This window comes from Spermophilus citellus (assembly GCF_964194105.1).
Source record: "Spermophilus citellus genome assembly, chromosome: 6".
Classification (NCBI taxonomy): Eukaryota; Metazoa; Chordata; class Mammalia; order Rodentia; family Sciuridae; genus Spermophilus; species Spermophilus citellus.
In genome coordinates, this window is record NC_138187.1 from 139,768,644 (window position 1) to 139,787,945 (window position 19,302).

At 31.9% G+C, this 19,302-nt stretch overlaps 1 protein-coding gene across 2 annotated transcripts in view; it reads left to right on the forward strand.

Moving 5' to 3' along the window:
• KCNT2 (potassium sodium-activated channel subfamily T member 2) overlaps window positions 1-18,208 on the forward strand; it is a 362,366-nt gene extending 344,158 nt beyond the window's left edge. For both annotated transcript variants that reach the window (XM_081298140.1, XM_081298141.1), the window contains 2 exons: window positions 7,396-7,480; window positions 15,613-18,208. In XM_081298140.1, the coding sequence (XP_081154266.1) occupies window positions 7,396-7,480; window positions 15,613-15,724 (197 nt within the window). In that variant the 3' untranslated portion in view covers window positions 15,725-18,208. The remainder of the gene's footprint in view (window positions 1-7,395; window positions 7,481-15,612) is intronic.
• The last annotated feature ends 1,094 nt before the right edge of the window (window positions 18,209-19,302 follow it).

Here is a 19,302-nt window from a genome sequence, read left to right on the forward strand (position 1 = left end):
ATGGGGGTGTTCCTTTAGTACTATGTCTTTGCCTTGGACCCTTCCCCACTCTCTAATTTGATCTCTTTGCTCCCTGCCTCCCATGATCTGAGCAGTTTTTCTCTGTCATACCCTTCTACATGATGTATGCCTCATATTAAGCCCAAAGCAATGGAGTCACCTGACTATGGATGGGAAACTCTGAAACTGTGAGGCTAAATAAATCTTTCTTCCTTGGAATTGTTCCCATCAGGTATTTTGGTCAACAGTGTTGAAAAGCTGACTATAACAATACTATACTGCATTTGTGAATAATTGTTTCGTTCTGTTAAAAACTAGCATTTTCTTAAACAATATATTTAGGATGGCTCTCACATTCACTAAAATTACTTTTTAAAATCATTAACAGATTCATAATGGTAGCTTATAGAATGGTAGACATTTTTAAAGTATTGATTGGCAAGTACATCTTCAATATGATTACCATTACATATGCTCGTCAATTTTACCTCAAATCTTTAAAAGTTTATACTATTTCTAAAAGAAGAAATACTGAAGGAAACTAAGAGAAAATTTTTTTGAACAACAAAAAGGTAATTAATAGTATTTAGACGTTATATCCACCAGAAAGTCTTATTTTTTGTAAATTTATAATTTGCTTAAAGAAGTTAATAGATACACTGAAATATTTCTGTAGCCAGCATGATGACTTAGTTTTAGTCATTGTCTAAAATTGGAAATTAAATAAGCAAACTTACCAAGAAAGAATTGCTATTTCTACCCCAAAGTATGATAGGTATAATACTAAGGGTTGTGATAGTAATACCATCACCTGTTTTCATACTTTTCTAATTCACTGATGATTTTAAGATTAAAATTCCACAAAATTGAATTAATAACTGGAGTATGTTTGTCTAGTAAAAAATTCTTCACAGATTAGAAAAATTTATTTAATTAGAATAAATTATATAGAGTGAAGGTATCACAGCTATGTATTTCTTCTAGAATATTTTGCAATATTTCATAGCAAGAAGAAATAATATAAATACCTGGCATAACTATGATGACTGCATCAACAGTTTATTATTCCATGACAAATTGACTCTGGGGTTTTGTTGCTTTTTTTTTTTTTTCGAGAAATATCATTTACTTTTTATCCAAGTGAATGAGTATATAATATTATGTAGATTCCCAGAAAACAATTTTGAGTTTTTCTGTATTTCCAGAAATCATTCTGACAAGGTTGAACTTAGAAAAAAAGCTTTTATATGATAATATTGTTCTGTCTATAGAATATTAATTGAACAAAACAAACTAAGTTTTTCTTCTTAAAGAAGTGCAATAGGTTTCAAAAAGGGTAATTGCTAAATTGATGATTTATAGTAACTAAAATATTTAGGCAATGAATTTTCCGTATCTCTATTAATATTAAAATCATACTCTTGCTTCATGGAGTTGTATCATAATCTTCCTAGAACATTACTTTTACGGTAATACCAATACTTTTACTTACCATCATCATTAACTTCATTGCACTTAATTACACCTATATTTTATCTTTACAACTGGAAATTCAAGTGTTGTGTTTTGGTATATGTGTAAGAAAAACATGACCAACTTGAGTAAAATATTTTTGTAACTGAGAAAAAATGTTAACTGGTTGAGTGGACTTTTTGCTATTAACATTTTATTATTGGTTGAATAAATAAGCAGTCAACAAGAAAGTAAAGAATGAGCTATCTAAATGTACTAAAACAAAAAAAAGGCAAATTTCTTGTTCTGACAGTTATTTATGCTCTCAACTTAAATAATTAGAAAAAATATCAATCGTGTGCAATCACTGAAGAAAAGGAAGCTTTAACTTCCTTTGTTCTCCACAGGAAGTGAATCAAATGAGGTAACCCGTTCACAGGCTGGTAGTCAAGGAAGTTGACCCAAAATAAGAAAATAGAACCATAAACAAGCAGAAAAATCAATCACATGAAACATATACAGAAAACATGAGTATTAATGTAGTCATTACAATATATTCTGTATGTGGAGAAATTGAAGCTCCTAAAGGTACATAATTCATTATTGGAAATAAAAATCTTCATGGGATTAACCTCATAATGGCTACCACAGAAGATAATATAAAAATGCAAAAGCCATTATGATAGACTATCCAAAATGCATTGATGAGAGTGATGGGGGAAAAATAATGAAAAGTACAGTGTTAATTACCAATAGGATGAAATCAAGTTATCTTACATACATGCAGTTTTCATCCCAATAGGAGAGAGGAGAATGAATATTTGAAGAAATAATAATGGTAATTTTTTGAATTTGATAACTTATATGCAAGAATAAAATTTATATTCAAGTAATATAACATTAAAAATAATTCTAAGATACAATATACAAAATTGTTGTAAATAAATGATAAAATATCTCAAAAGGAGTCAGAGGATTAAAAAAAAACACTCTTTTTAAAAAAAAAAAAAAAAAAGAAATCTCTCAACAGACATCCTGTTAAAAATTTGGCAAATCCAAAAACCATAGAGAGACATCTTTGTAGTACTACCTAGTGTACCTAAAACAATATGGTCTACCTGGACATATGTATTTATTATTACTCTCTAAAATGAAGGTGAATAAAGACAATTTCAGCAAATGCTAAGAGATTTCACTAGCGTATCTTTACTCTGAACAATGTTAAAGGATGTTGCTAAGACAGGATGTAAACAACGTTAGGTGGAAGTTTGGATTTATACCCACAAAATGATAAATGTGGATAAATATGAAAGATATCACATGGTGTGGTATCTCCCATCTTAAAACTTTATCTCGCTCCATTCTTCCCTCCTTCCCCCTGTTGGTCTTCATATCTTTTTCATTTCTATATAGCTTCCCTCTTCCTTCCTATTTATTACTCCATAATAACCATCATCTCTCACCTACATTTCTGTTTCAAAAAAGCCTAATATTTCTGAATCTAAACTTGGTCCTTTCCAAAGTTCATTTCCTACAGAGCAAAAATACATATTTAATAGAAAACTAGATCATGCTGCCAACCCCACCACCATACCTGACAAATTTTAAATGCTTTCTCATTATACTTAGAATACAATTCAAACTCTCATCCAAGATCCACAAGCCCTTCAGGGATCTCGACCCATCCCCTTAACCCCTGTTGCCTTTTCAACATCATTTTGCAGTTAATCCCTTTGCTCACTTGTGCCCATTCCCTAGTGCCTGCTTCTCCTCTTAAACCGCACTATCCCAGGTGTCCCAGTTCCCATTCTACTTGGTTTTGAACAATACACTACCTTTGCCTGACAACACCTTTATGTTCCAACAAATTTATAATTTTACTTATAATTTATAGCTTTATTTTGCTTGCTATGATAATATTAGGTAATCTTTTCATAATATCTGATATCAACTAGGCATTATGCCTAAGAACTATATATTAATTTAAAATTTTATTATTTACTTATAATTTATTTCTACAACAAACTATGTGATAACACTGCTATTGTTCCTGTTTTCCAGGTGAGGAAACTAAACCTATTGAGAATAAGTGAAATTAAGTGAATTCCCTAATATCTCATAATTTGTCATTGATAGAGCCAGAATTTTAATGTAGACAATCTGGTTTAGGAGGCTTTTGTTTTAAATGGATCTCTTAATCTGATATTTTATTATACAAAATATTTCTTTGATTAAGATTACATAATGGACATGTTTTTTCAGAAGTTATATTTGTCTACTAGAGTCACCATAACAAATACCACAAACTAGGGGGCCTAAATTAGAAGTTTGTTTTCTCACAATTGTGGAGGCTGGAAGTCCATGATCAAGGCACCAAAAAGACTGGTACATTGTGAGGCCTCTCATAACTGACAGGAAACATTAAAACTTTATTCTTCTTTTTCAAAAAACCCGAAAATATTTCAAATGAAAATTTCAAACAAAATATAGTAAAAATTTAAATTTACATTTTGTGAATTAGTATGCATAAATTAATTTTTAAGAACTATAGGAGTATGATTTTATTTCCTTTATTTAAGATCCACTTATACAAACTAAGAATATTTTCTACTTGAAAATTTTAACTGAATAATTATATGCTAATTAATTTAGAAATTAACTTAGAAAAAATAAATTTCTCTGTAATACTCTGTAATCTTTGACTTTTTACCCTATAGAATTTCTTATAAAGTTTTTGAATGTTCTGTATTTTCAATTTATCATAACAGTTTTATTTAGATAATTATCTCATTTTAATTAGATAATTTTACTTAGATAATTATCTCAAAATTGAAGAGATACTTTCACTGGCAGAAATTTAAACTATATAATGCTGTTTGTTAATTTGCCAAGATCAGAGTTTCTGGGAACACAGTGAATATATAGCAATAGATATTAGTAGATATTTTTTCTATAAAAATAGAATTTTGATTTTGGAGTTTATGAAACCAAACCTACCAAAGGAAATTTATTTCAGTCAATAAGTATGGTTTTATAGTTTTGGTTCAGACTTCATTTGTGATCATTATGTGTTTTTGCTATAGTCAGTGATAATTATTATGATGGGGTCTTAACAATCCAGCAAACTTGTATCATTTTCTCATACAGAATTTAGAAATTTAAAATAAAAACCACAGAGAATGAATAATAGAGGCAGAAATACCAGATTTATGACTGATAATAACTATTGTTGAATGTGACTTTGATGTGTAACTCCAATATAATTTTTTTTGAACCTCAGTATTTCTTAAATACAAAGTCACAAAGAGAAAAAGACAACTGCAGGCCTTCCAACAAAGCATTTGTGAATATCGTCTGAAAAGTTATCTGTTAAAATGTTTTCCTTGTGTCATAGTTCAGTAATTCCACTGCTTAGACAAGAAACTGTGTCATTTGTAGCCGAAGGAAAAGGAGATTTTCTGGTAGTCCTAGTATGTTTCGGTGGATTATATGATTTAGTCTCCATAGTGCATTGTCAATCTCAGTTTCTTTGAAAAGCAGTCATGGAAATTCACATGAGAGGAAAATTTCTCAAGAAAAAAAGACTTGAATCAAAATTGCTTTTCACACCAATTATAAACAAATAAATAAGTGAGTGAATTGAAGACCAGTAGAGGAAAAGAAATAGAGGGAGTGAGGGAGAGGGGAGTGGAGTCACCATAAATGAAATGGTATAAATTAAACTTCATGAATGTATGATTTTGTCAAAATGAATCCAACTATGATGTATGATTGCAATGTGCTAGTCAAAGCAAAAACCTTTTTTGCATAAGGAGAAATCATTCTGATTATGTTCTCTTTGTACATTATTCTTTATGCTGGAATGGACCATATTTCAAGAAAACATCAGTTGATACTAGTTGGATTCCAGGTTCCAGCTAGTTTAGTGAGCTATCTATTCCCACGTATAATTGCTAGATTTAGCAAATAAAAATACTGAATTACCAGTGGAATCTGAATTTCAGATAAACAATAAATAATTGTAGAATGTCACATATAGGCTTTGGGACATATTTATATTAAAACCAGCTATTGTTTACCTATAATTCATATTTCACTGGGAATTATCCATTTTGCCTATAACCTTAACTTTTTTATAAGATTCAATTTTTTTGTATCTAACCCATAGACTTTCAACCAAATTATATTCTTTTATTTGAATATTAACTTGATGAGCCTATGACTATAATAGTTACATTGGTAAACTTATGGTTAGTTTTTCTTTGTAAGAATTTTTATTTGTAAACATTAAAAATAAGTATTCTTGCATATCTATTTGAAATACCACAAGTGAAAATGTTGTCTTTCATGTTAGTGTGATAGTTTTCTAGTCACATGCACACAGTGGCCAATTTTATTTTATAAAAATAACATATCTTCTAGGACAGCTATTATTTTTTTAATCAAGGTCAGCCATGCTGGCCTTATAAGATCTCTGCTATAATATAGTTATTTAAGTATTGATGTCTCTTCATTAGTATGAAATTTATTTTTAGAAGTTTGATCAAACTTTAAAACTTAGTATTTCCTTCAGGAAGCGTGCTTACTTGCAACAGAAAAAACACAAAAAGATTCTATGGCCATGGAGCAGGATTTTTTAAGAGTATCCTCACAGGATATACAGATTACCCATGGGATGAATTATGTTTATTTTTTGAAGTATGTGTCCACATGGCTTTACATTTTTGCATTTTATGATTACTTTGGAATTTAAAAAAATTGAGATGTCAAGCCATTTTTTTCAATGTTCTATTGTATTAGTTAATTCTTTTATTGCTATAACGAAATAACTTTAATTTGGGCACTCTATAAAGAAAAGAAGTTTCTTTAACTCACAGTTTTGGAGGCAGAATATCCACGATTGGATGGTCCTGTTGATTGAGCCATGGTAATGGTCCCCTTGGCTACATCACCTCATGGCAGGAGTATATATGAAATGGAGAAATCACAAGGTGAAACAGGGAAGCAGAATGCCAGGAGCTGCCAGTCTTACTCTTTTATAACAACTTGCTCTTATTAGAACTAGCTCAGAGAATTGTCCCAGTCCCTTCTGAGGACAGCGCCTCCAATGACCAACCCCTAGATCAACCTTTTAAGGTCTACCACTCCCCAGTGTCTCAATAGTGAGGACCAACCTTCCAACACATGAACCTTTGGGACACACAATTCAGGCCACATCTAAGCTATTGCACCTGCATAGTGCTAACCTCCCCCTTAAGGATGGTTTCAGAGTGAATTAACAAAATTAAAATTGTACATTCTTTTTTTTTAATATTTAGTGATTTAGATGAAAAACAAGTGATTTAATGGTACACTTCCTTTTTAAAATATGGTTAAATTTAATTTCATAGGATGCTTTGCATTTTCCAAAAAAAAAAAAAAACCCAGGATGGCTTATTTAAATATATTAGGTTATAAAATCGAACATATTCTGGGACTTTTAAGGTTTTTAGACACATTTCTATCATGCTTTCTAAATGTTATATAATTAGATATTTTTTTCAAAGAGTTTACTATATGAATGCTTTTTCTGGAATAACTGTCTTTAACCACAATTATTTTTAATAATTTATAAGGCAAAATAAATAATCGAGCTCAGCTATTTCTTTAGTAGAAATGTTTTTTTCAGTGTAATAACTAAAAGAAAGACTCCAACTATGTTTGCTCGGAAGAGAATTAGGTACTTTTTTCTTTCATCTATTGGGACAACAAATGGGTACCTGTCAGATATTTCCAATGACAATAATTTGAAAATAGTCAAACTTATGTACCCAGTCATACTGTGGTGACACTTGTAGCAAGTTCTCATTGACAAGTGCATGGTTTGAGCAAAGGATGATCTGCAATAATTCCTGTCATTTTCTGTAAATAATATAACAAACTTGGCATTTATTTATCTTCTAGATGAAATGAATGATCATCAAAGTACCCTCTCCTACATCCTGATTAATCCATCTCCAGATACCAGGCTTGAACTCAATGATGTTGTGTAAGTTGATTTCATATCTTATATTGGACATGCATTTTTAGAAAACTATTAATTTCTGTATAAATTTTATATGTTTCCACTATAGCCCCTTATTTTTCTGTGATACAAATGCTTATAAAGTCTATTTCTGATTAAAAATATGCATTTGATGTGTTCCTTATTACAATACTATAAAATTTATAGGGTTATTTAAAAGAAAGGACAAGAAAGGTGGAACAAAGAAGGAAATAGTGGCATGAATTCTATATTTATTTGAGGAAATACAACTTGTGGTATAATAGGAAAACAACTCAAAGGAAAACCTGAAATATTCCACACTATTTAATTCTAAATAGTTCCTGAGAGCTAAAGTAAAATAGGTCAAAACATGAAGAGAAGGGAGGAGGGACATGATCAAAGCTCAATGCATGCATATATAAAAATGCCAAAGTGAAATCCACTAATTTGTATAATTAATGTGCACTAAAATTACAATAACAACATTCTAAAAATTAGAAAAAGTCCATTAGGAAATTCGATTCATTGAAAAATATAGATTTTACATAGACTACAGTAATAATATTATCGTAAAGATGTGATATGGTGATAATTAAGACATTTTCTTTGACTTCAAATTGCATATAGTTAATTAATAAAAGTATATTTAAGGAGGAAAACATTAGTGAGAGTTAGACTTCACTTTGTTGATATGTTTATATATATCTACATATATATATATGTATGATTTTTTTCTCTTTATTTTATTTATGTTCTGCTCTTGATTATTTATTTCCTTCCACTAATTTTGAGTGAGGTTTAGTCTTGCTTTTCTGCTTCCCTGAGTTGTACCATTGGATTATTTGAAATCCTTTTTGTAATGTAGGTGTGTATTTTTAAAAGCTTATTTTTATGGGGCTGGGGATGTGGTTCAAGTGGTAGTGCGCTCGCCTGGCATGCGTGGGGTGCTGGGTTTGATCCTCAGCACCACATAAAAATAAAATAAAGATGTTGTGTCCACCGAAAACTAAAAAAATAAATATTAAAGAATCTCTCTCTCTCTCTCTCTCTCTCTCTCTCTCTCTCTCTCTCTCAAAAAAAAAAAAAAAAGCTTCCTTCTTAGTACTGTTTTTACTGTATTACATAGATTTTGCTATGTTGTGTTTTCATTTTCAATTTCTTCTAATAATTTTTTTTTAAATTTCCTTTTGATTTCTTCACTGACATTTGCCATTTCAGAGACATTATTTAATTCCCTTGTATCTGTAAAATTCTAAAGAACCTCTTGTTACTGACTTCTAGCTTCTTTCACTATGGTCAGGAAAAAAAAAACACGTTATGATTTCAGTTTTTGGTATTTCTTGAGACTTGTAGCCCAGCAGTGTTCTGTGCCAGATAATATGCTACATATGGATGAAAAGAATGTCAATTCTGCAACTGCTGGATGGAATATTCTGTGATATGTCATTAGGTGAATTTAATCTATAGTGTAGTTTAACTCCAATGTCTCTTTATGGATTTTTTTGTCTGGATGATCTATCCAATGATTAAAGTGGGATGTTGAAATCTACTGTCCTGGATCCATTTTTCCTTTTAAAATAAAAGGATGTTTCATTTAGCATTTAAGAATGTTTGGTTTAAATAACTGGACACTCTTGCATCACATGTATATATATTTATAATTGTTATTTCTTTGTTTTATTGATCACTTTACTATCACATAGTGACCTTCTTTATCTCTACATGCAGTTTTTGACTTAATGTCTATTTTATATTAAATAACTGTCATTTCTCCTTGCTTCCCATTTTGGTTTGCTTGGCTTATCTTTTTCTGTCCCTTCACACTCAGTCTGTGTGTGCCTTTACTGATGAAAGAGTTTCTTGTAGGCATTTTACCATTGGATCATTTTTCATTTGTTTGTTTTTTAAATCCATCCCTCCAGTTTAAGCCTTTTATTTGCAGAATATATTTCGTTTATATACAAGCTCACTATTGATAAGTAAAGCCATAGACTTCTCCTTTGGTTAATTTCTGTAGTTGTTTTGCATATCCTGTCTTATTGTTCATCTTTGTAATTTGATGGTTTTCTATATTGATAAGGTTTTATTCTCTTCTCTTTTATATATATTGACTCTGCAGGTAATTTTTGTAAACTTGCACATTTGCAGGATTGTTATTATCACTGTTTTACTTCTACTAGAAGACTCCCTTAGGTATTTCTTATATAGCTGATCTGGTGGTGATGAATTCTATCAGTTTTTGCAGGTCTTGGAAAGTCTTTATTTTTCCTTCATTTCTGAAATATAACTTTGCCATGTATAGCATTCTAGGTCTGGCTGGGTTTTTTGTTTGTTTGTTTGTTTGATTTTGTTTGTGTTTGTGTTTTTGTTTTTCCTTTTTCCTTTAGGACTTTGAATATATCCCATTCTCTCCTGGCCCTTGAGGATTCTGTTGAGAAGTCTGCTTTTAGACCAATGCAGATTCCCTTATGTATGACTTGATGCTTTTATCTTGATTTTTTTAGAAATCACTCTTGGTATTGAACTTTTCTTATTGGTTTTTTTCATTTATTTTTAGGGCATCATAGTTAAAATAATTGGGGTCATTTTGACATATTCATATATGAATATATAGTTTTCTCCATTTTCTTTCAATCAAAGTACTTCCTCTTTTCCACCCTTCCTCAGATACTCTTCATCTACTCAATTAGTCTGTCTTCTATTTTATTTTTTAGTTGATGCATTATAATTACATATTAAATCTGAATGAATTTTGAAATATTCATACATACACATAGTATAATTTGCTCAAATTCATTCCTTTTTCTTCTCTTTTTCCTTTTTTCCTCCCTTTCCCTTGGAAATTATGGCATTTGCTGGTAAATAAATGGAATTGGAGAACTTTATGCTAAGCGAAATAAGCCAGATTTAGAAAATCAAGGAAGAAAGAAATACAAAGGGGGAATGTCTTGCAATTTTGACAGTTTGCCTGTAATATGCCTCAGAGAACTTGTTATTGAGTCTAATCTATTAGGAGTCCTTTGAGTTCTATGAATGTGGATGCCCATATCTTTTACAAGATTTAAAAGATTTCAGCAATTATTTCTTTGAATAGGTTTTCTCTGCCTTTTTCCTTTTCTTATTCTGGAATGCCAATAATGCAACTGTTGGTCACTTACTAGTGTCCTATAAGTCTTGTAGACTTTCTTCATTCTTTTGTTTCATTTATTGATTTCTTTTGCTCCAAGATTTCTGTTTGGTTCTTTTTTATGAACTCTGACTTTGCTGACTTTTTCACTTAGATCATGAATTACATTCCCAATTTTATTGAATGTTCTGTCTGTATTCTCTCCTATCCTATTGAGTTTTCTTAAAGTCATTGTTTTAAATTATTTGCCAGGTAATTAGTCAACTTGTTCTTCTTTGGAGTCTGTTGCTAGAGAGTCCTTGTGTTCCTTTGGAGATGTCACATTATGTTCTCCTTTTCATGCTCCTTGTGTCTGTACATTGGTAATTGTGTAACTGAAGGGTCAGTTGCCTCTACTAATTTTATAATATGGTTTTCTCAGTTACATAATTTTCTGTGATGACCTAGGGTCTAGAGAGGCTATGTTTGTTTTGGTTCCACATAGGTGCCTTACGGTCCTGTCTGTGCAGCTTCCATAATCATGATCAATGCTGGTAATGCCCCGGGGTGTCTCAGCGGCCTAGGCCATAGAGGTCATGGTTTGCACTGCCAGCAGGGATGCAACCCTCTTGAATGTGGTTGGTTAGTTAGTGGCTCTTAATAATTTGTTCTTAACTGCAGTTGTAGGATACCTATTATATTCCATAGGTTATGTCAGGATCCAGTGGATCCAGTCTGGCAGGCTTACGCTGGCAAGATGGACCTGGACCATCAGTATAGACAGAGCATCCATCTGTTTCTGAGGGCTTTGTGGAAATGGGGCTGCCTCTGTGGAAATACGTGTTGTGGAGCAGTGATTCTGGTAGCAGAGCAAGGTTACCTATTATCTTTTAAAAGCCATATAGGAGTGAGGCTACACAGACAAGCATGATTAGGTTGTCCTGAAATATCCCAGGGCTATAGAGGTGACTTAGCAAGATCTATCCCCAGCCTGCTCAGGATAGGCAGTCCAGTTGTTTTCTGGGGCTGAAGATATGTGGATGGGGCTACCTCTACCTACATGCTTCCAAAGGCCTTTATGGACTAAATCATTCAAGACAGATTACTTGGCTGTTTCCTGTGGTTCTGGATACAATTCTGATCCTCAGTCATCTAATTTTCTCAAGAGAGGCTTCCTAGTACTTCTAGTAGCTTCAGGAGAATAGGTAAAGTTGCCCTTTTGCTTCCTAGGCACCTGTAGTTTGAGCAGTTCAGGGTATCCTGCCAGCGGTTGTTAGGTGTGGCTGCCCATCTGATCCCAGAGCCTCTGTTGGCCAACCTGTTTAGGGTTGGTTCAGCTGCTTCCCCAGGCTAACTATGGGTGGTCTGGCCTCCCATCTGTTTACCAGGCTGGAGGTGTGTGGTGGGGAGGCCTATCTGCTATCCCCAAACCTCATCAGGCTGAGCCACTCAGGGAAGGCTGCCCAGCTGTTTGCTGGGGACTGTGGGAGGGTAGGAAGGGGAATTCAGCTGGTTTGCAGGCCTTAGATATCTGGCTGCCTCATAGGAACATGGGTGGGTAGGATCTCAAGATGGTGTTCTGCAGGAGCCTGGACAGGGAAGAGCACAGTGTGTTTTGTGCTCTTTGTTGATGTTAATACACTGGTATAATAACCCACAGCTCCCCAAGCTGGGTTCAAGACCTTCATGGACTGTGGGGATCTCCAGCAGTAAATGCTTAGGGTGTCTATGGAGAGAATGAGACTGCTGGGGTTCTTCTGCCTAAGTAGGACCTCCACATGAAGTTTTTTTGGTTCAGACTTGATATTGGGAGATATACAGAAGATGCTGTTTACTCAGTTCCCTTCTTTATAAAGTTTTCATGTCTCTTCAATGACATCTCTGCAACTTCCCACTGAACTTTGGTCTTCTGTTTTAAACACTCCAGAGAAATAGCCCCTTGATTTGGTTCTTTATTTTGGAGGGAAAGGTGCCAGACTCCTCTCCTCATCCATCTTGCTGATGTCATCCCTCAGGTATGCTAATCAGGGTGGATTATGGTTGAAATGGGCCTGAAAGTAGGGAAAGCAGTTCAGAAGCAGGCATGAGGGAGATAACCTGTCACAGTATCAAGACAATGGATTGTAAAGGTAAGTTCCTACGTAAATTTATGTATGGAGGCAAAGAATGATACTTCATTACTGATGTGGGAATTGAGGAAGAAGGAGTCTACCAATTTCTCAAACTGGGAAGAGGGATTGTTGACTGGAGGAAAAAGATAATGAACTGGATCTAGATATATTTCTTAAAGTGCTAAGCAGAAATGTCTAGAAAGCATATAGATATGTAATACTGCAGCTTTGAAGATCAATTAGTTCTATATAGGAAGTATTTTTTTAATATTTTATAGATTAAGTAAGCTAAATGGGAATGACTTTTTCCAAAGTGTATAAATAAGAAAGAATAGAAAACTGAATGTTAACATATAGAGTAGTGTTTGGTTTTAGGGAGAGCGAAATAAATAAATTAATTAATTATTAAATAAATATTCTTTTCTTTAAACACATAAATATAAGCAATATCTATGAATTCTTCAGGCTACCCCATTAATACAAACCTTCTTATACTTCTTTCCAAATAATACAATTGTATTCATTATATAGTTTTCATTTAGTTATGCTTACTTGACTTGTATTTCAAAATAGGTTAAGTATCTTAACCCTAACAAAATTATTTTCCATGATTATTTTTGAAAGAATTATCAAAAATATACTGTTATCCTTTGACGTCTATGGACATATTCCCATATCATATATGTATGTATTTGACTAAATTATTTCTGAAATCTTTCAGCTTATAAATAAATCATATATGGTATAATGTATACAGGTAAAATGCATATATGTTTGGAACTTTTTCCTCCCCTTTGGATGCTTTTATTTTCTGTTATTTTTAATCTAAAATCTCAACTTGACTTCTATAAAAACCATTATTACATCATTGCAATAATCTATGTTTATGGCACTGAAATATATTTTAGTAGAATTTGAGTGATGGCAAATTATCATGAAAAAATATTCCATCATATGTAGCATATAAAAATACAGCATAAGGTTGTGTTGTAGTTCAGTGGCAGAGTGCTTGCCTAGCATATATGAGGAACTGGGTTCCATCCTCAATACCACATAAAGATAAATAAATACAATAAAGTTATTGTGTCCATGTACAACTAAAAATATTAAAAATACACTTGTAGTAGTGATAACAATAGAGGAAGAAACTTTTGTCACAACTTCGATAAATTTAATGGATAGTGGATTATACATGTGCCTTTTATGTGATTCTAAAAATTCACCTTCAAAAGTTCATTCCAATTGAACTGGCAGCATTAATTTGATTTAAAAAAATCACTAAATGATATGGCATTAAAGGGCTTAATGTGCACTATTAATTTTCTTCATCGATCTATAATGCTATTGATATTTTAAGTAATTATAAAATAGTGTACAAAGATAGCAAAATCCAGTAAACAGATTCAAAGACACTACTCTCAACTTTTGATTGAAAAAAATAGACTGCAGTGCTTTTAATACTCTTTCTCACTTAAATTAAGGGCTATATTTTATAAATATTTTCCCTTCAATCCTTAAGAGAAAATTATGATTTTCATTGAGTTCTCACTTTTTAATTGATTGCTCCATTCATATTTTCTACTTCCTCCTAAAATCATTATAGGAACATAAAATATTGCTTTCATTTTTACCTGGAACAAACTGTCTTGGAATCTTGCATTACATTTGCTATCCTCTTTCTTCCTAACCATCAGTGGCTTCCTACTACCTTTGGAACAATAACCAAAAAAAATTGTTTTTCCCTGAAGCTGAAGATCCTTCATTAGCTATTTCTTGCCTTTCTTTCTGCCCTACCACTGTTTCTTGGTCTCACCAGTCATGTGAAGTCAAACGCATTTTCTAAGCATGTTAGGAACAGCCCTTCCTCTGTTCCCCTAGTTGTCCAGCTCAGGAATGGCCTCCCCACTCCTCTCTTCAAACACCTGCAGTGACAAGTTCAACTCAAATCTCTTAAGAGAAAGTAGTTCCCAATTCTCTCTTCTCTTCTTTGTGGCTATGTGAAATTTCCTGTCTTCTTTATATATGCTTCAGAAGCTATACTCTAGTCTCCTGCAGGGCAGGGGTGAGATTTTGAGACTGAGAGTGCTTTGTATTGCCAGATGCTAGCACTGGTCCTACAGGTGCCCAAGAGGTGTGTGCTGTTGACAGAGATCATTTCACAGTGTGAAATAAAACATCCATCTTAAAACAAATCCTACCATTAATGAAAAGTTTGAATTTGGCAGATGAACTTTTTTTTTCTATTTATGTGTAGAATGAATTAAAAATTATTTTTATGCATTTTTATTGTTCTCATTATAACATCACTTAATTTTAAATGAACACTAAAATAATTTTAAATGAATACTCAAGTATTATCATGCATAATATGCACTGCAATACTTATTAAATCATTAATTTTATATAATGATTATATTTTAAAATTAGAAAGGTCATAGGAATTACTTAATCAAATGTCTCATTTTATGAATAAGATAAATAAAATTGAGAATTTAAGAAATGAAAGAATGATGTCTAGGATGCCCACCTCCTTGATAGAAAAATGACCAATGGAAGAGATAGTGAGTCAATAGAAAACTAAAATAAATCATAAAAATGATTAAGATGACGACAATGCTGAAATGGATCACAATTGAAAAGTAGTGATATAATTCATGACTCATTATGATTCATCAGTATTCATTATCATTATCTTATCATGTATAGAAAGAATAATATAAACCTTGCAAAGTTTTATAGACTAACTCAATAGTTAGTCTTTCTACCAATTGGTCTTTTCATTACTTTTATTTAAAGAAAACAGTTTATATAACCTGAAATCAGAGCTCATTACAAAGTAGAAATCCATTGTGTCAGTGTCAAATAATGTTGCCTTTATTTACTATTGCAAAGTGATTTCCTGTTTTCTCTTTCATCAGATACTTAATCCGACCAGATCCACTGGCTTACCTTCCAAATAGTGAACCCAGTCGGAAAAACAGCATCTGCAATGCCACTAATCAAGACTCAAGGGAGGAAACTCAACTTTGATAAAAGGAAAATAAGAGACTACTTTTTCCTATAAGGATCTTGCTTGAAACAGCAAAAGTGTTGCAGAAATTAAAAGAAACTATACTGAAATATATTTAACTCTTTCCTACTAAAGCAAAAATCTATTCTCTTAGAAGTATAGATCATTTTGAAACTCTATGTATTATTTATTGGTACTTCCCCTATTACTATTTAAAAGACAACAGTGGAATGAATCTGAAAACCAAAAGTAAAACAAAAAAAAATTAAATCTGATATTCAACTCTTTAACAATGACTTGAACTATATGAAGCCAGCTTAACAAAAATTAAGGTTTTATGAAGTAATGAAAAATTTTAGTATTTGGTATGTCCCAAAGGACATTGAAGATTGTTACTCCTCTTAAAAAGTAAATGTGTCATAGCATATTCTTTAAACTTGCTGTTTTATAAAATTGAGCTCATCATAAATGTCTAGTCTTCTCTGCCTAGAGATTACCCAACAAACTTGCGTGGCTGATTTTTGTTTGCTTTAGCATACAAATCTTAAAGTCATTTTAACCCTTTCTGTCTGCCTTTTCATATGATATATTAGTTTAGAAATGAGATGTTCATAGCATGTTTAATTACACAGAAGAAATTAAAACATAAAAAGAAATACGAAGTACTGAATATTTTGGTGACCTTATAACCAGCACACACTTTATGCTAAGAAAAGTGTATTAAAAAGTAAATATTATTCTCCTAAAAGAATGCCTAACATAGAGAAAACACTTAATAAACAGTTGTTGATTTTAATTTTATTCCAAAAATTGAAACAGTAACTGGATTTCTGAAATATGCAGAAATGATTTTCATTAGACTCTTGAACTTTAACATTTTTCATATATCTATGTAGTTAATTTCACCAGAAAAATAATTTAATATTGAAGGAAAAATATTTGTACTTTTTATGGACTACAGAAATATGTCAAAACCTTAACATCCTCCATATGTCTTTGGCATTAAATTAATTGCCCTCAAAATAGGATGTTAAAATTTTTTGTTTCAATTTTGGGAAAATGACCAATGTAGAGGACAATGAGTAAACAGAAACTAAAATAAATCATAAAAATGGATAAGACAAAGATGCTGTTATGGAATTTTAGAAATCATTCATACTATTGTATTTGAACTTGGTGAGGAATGAGCATTAAAAAATAGGTAATCCTTGCCCTTTAAATTTAACATGAATTTTTCAGAATTTGACAGTTATAAATTTAAATATAAATTGGCCCTTGGAGACACTAATGCTTTTGTCTGGATTGTTTTCTTTCCCTATATAAATAGACCAAAAAGTACAAGAGAAAGCACAGATAGTTTGCCTGGTTGTAGAAGGGTGTTAAAGTGTTACTGTGGGATAGACTTTGCTAAATTTTTTAATATATTTTTCTTCTAATTGCCTATTTTTTAAAATTCCTTAATTTGACATTGAGTTTCCATTCATGAAATAATACTAGGACCTCAAGAATAGTAAGGGACATTTCTGTCCTTTTTACAAAATAATGAAGCAGATCAACTGAAAGGAAAATAGAAATTTATTTTTAAAAATATAAAGAAATCCTAATATTTCCCTAATAATTACATAGGAAAAAATGAAAGACATACAATATGAAATCAAAGAATATTTTCATTGCTCATTTGGACTTGGGGATTGAAATGAGTTTTTTTTTAATTTTTAAATATAATTTGCAATACCCATATTTTAGAATGGCAAGAACACCAACAATTTCTCCCCAGAGAGAAGCTCTCTTTATTCTTCTCTAATTGGTTAGAGAAGTAGAATTATGACAAGTTATTTAAAATTGGAAGCATGCCTTAAAACTTAATGATTGTATGCATATACATGTGTGTGTATGTTATAAATGTGAAATATATTTGACAAATACACCTATCATATAATTGTTAAAATTGACGGCAGAATTGAACTAATGATGTAATGGAAAAGAATAAGGAACATACTGAACTTGTTTCATATTTGCACACTGATAGTCAAGTATGATGTTTCTTTGAGTTGACATTTTTTTACTCCATTATGGTTATTTTTAGGAATAAAATAAGATTTTACAAATCTTCTATTTCCCCACAAGATCTGAAGTTTAGTATTTTTGCATTTTGACAGTTGTTAAGACTAGGATTTTAAGCTAGGATATAATTATATTTCCTATAAGACTAAAAATTTTGTTTGATAACTTTTAAAGTAATTATTTTTTATTATAAACGTTATCCCAAATTTAATATTTGACAGAGTTCATATCAGCTTGCTATAATAATAATAGTTTATTAGTCTCTTGGGTTATTTAAAAAAATAAAACATGCTTATAAAATAATTTTAACAAACTGTTGCCTTTTTAAAATAATTACACTAGCACATTGAAAATAAAACATAAAGTCAATAATGGTCCTTGTAGCCCTATGGGAATTGGTTCTGTTTATTGTCTGTGTACCATTTTGCTACCAGTTACATTGAATTGCTTTAGAATAAATAATAAAATTATTTCTGATGATGAAACCTATTTGTGATTTTCTGCCAAAACTTGTTTACACAAAGTATATTTTGTAACTATAAAATTCATTTTTGTTACTTTTATATTTCAAATCCAAAATAAACATCAAAGGAATCCCATTGGAAGAGAGAGAACTTAATAAAGCCATAAATAATAAATTACTTTCTATCATAATAGATTCTGAATAGTAATTTTACTATGACAAGATAGAAGAACGTAGAAAGGAAAGGGGCCAGAGGGGAAGAGCTAGAAAGGAGGGAATGAACAATGAGAAGAAAGAAAGGAGAAAAGAAAGTGGCAGGAAGGAAACCTAATGCAGGTGCCAAACAAGAAGTATTTTTCATAAAGCAGAGAATGACATCCCAATGTGCTAATTTAAGGTCCAGAAAACACTGATTCAGGGGAAAGAAAAACAGTTTTAAATGCATTAATAGACTTCTGGTTGCAAGTAAATGGAGTAGGCACCTTTCTCCCTAGTCTTCCTGCTAAGATACCTTTATAACCCTTGAATATTATATTAATAATACAAATAGAAGACTCTTAACAGTGGGAAGAAGAAGAAAAGCTGAGTAGGTAAATGGAACTTGAGGAACAGCCCAAAGATGAGTTACATGGGTTTCTTTTTGCCTTCCTTATATCTGGATCTGGATATTAGGAAACGCTAATGAGCATAGACCAAAAAAAATCCCAAGTAAAGTCTGCTCTCTCCTCCCAAATGACTGGTTCCTGCAGCATGTACAGTTTCTTACTCTTGATACTTCAGTGTAGTGGCTTCTCCAGAGAACACATGCCAGAATATGTAGCGGTCAGCACCCTGGGCCAGAAGATTCCCCCTAGCACCCCATCAGATGGATTTGTAGTAGAGTCTCTGCAGAGAGACAATACCTCATGGATCACTTTGCCTGCACACTAAAGGGCAGACTTCCAGCTTTTTCTGCTATTGCAGCATCATAATGATTTCTTTGCCATCCTGTGAACCACAGCTGTACCATACCCAAAGGAGTTTACATTTGAATTCTGTATTCTTTTCCTGGAGCACTTCATCTCGGCCCTG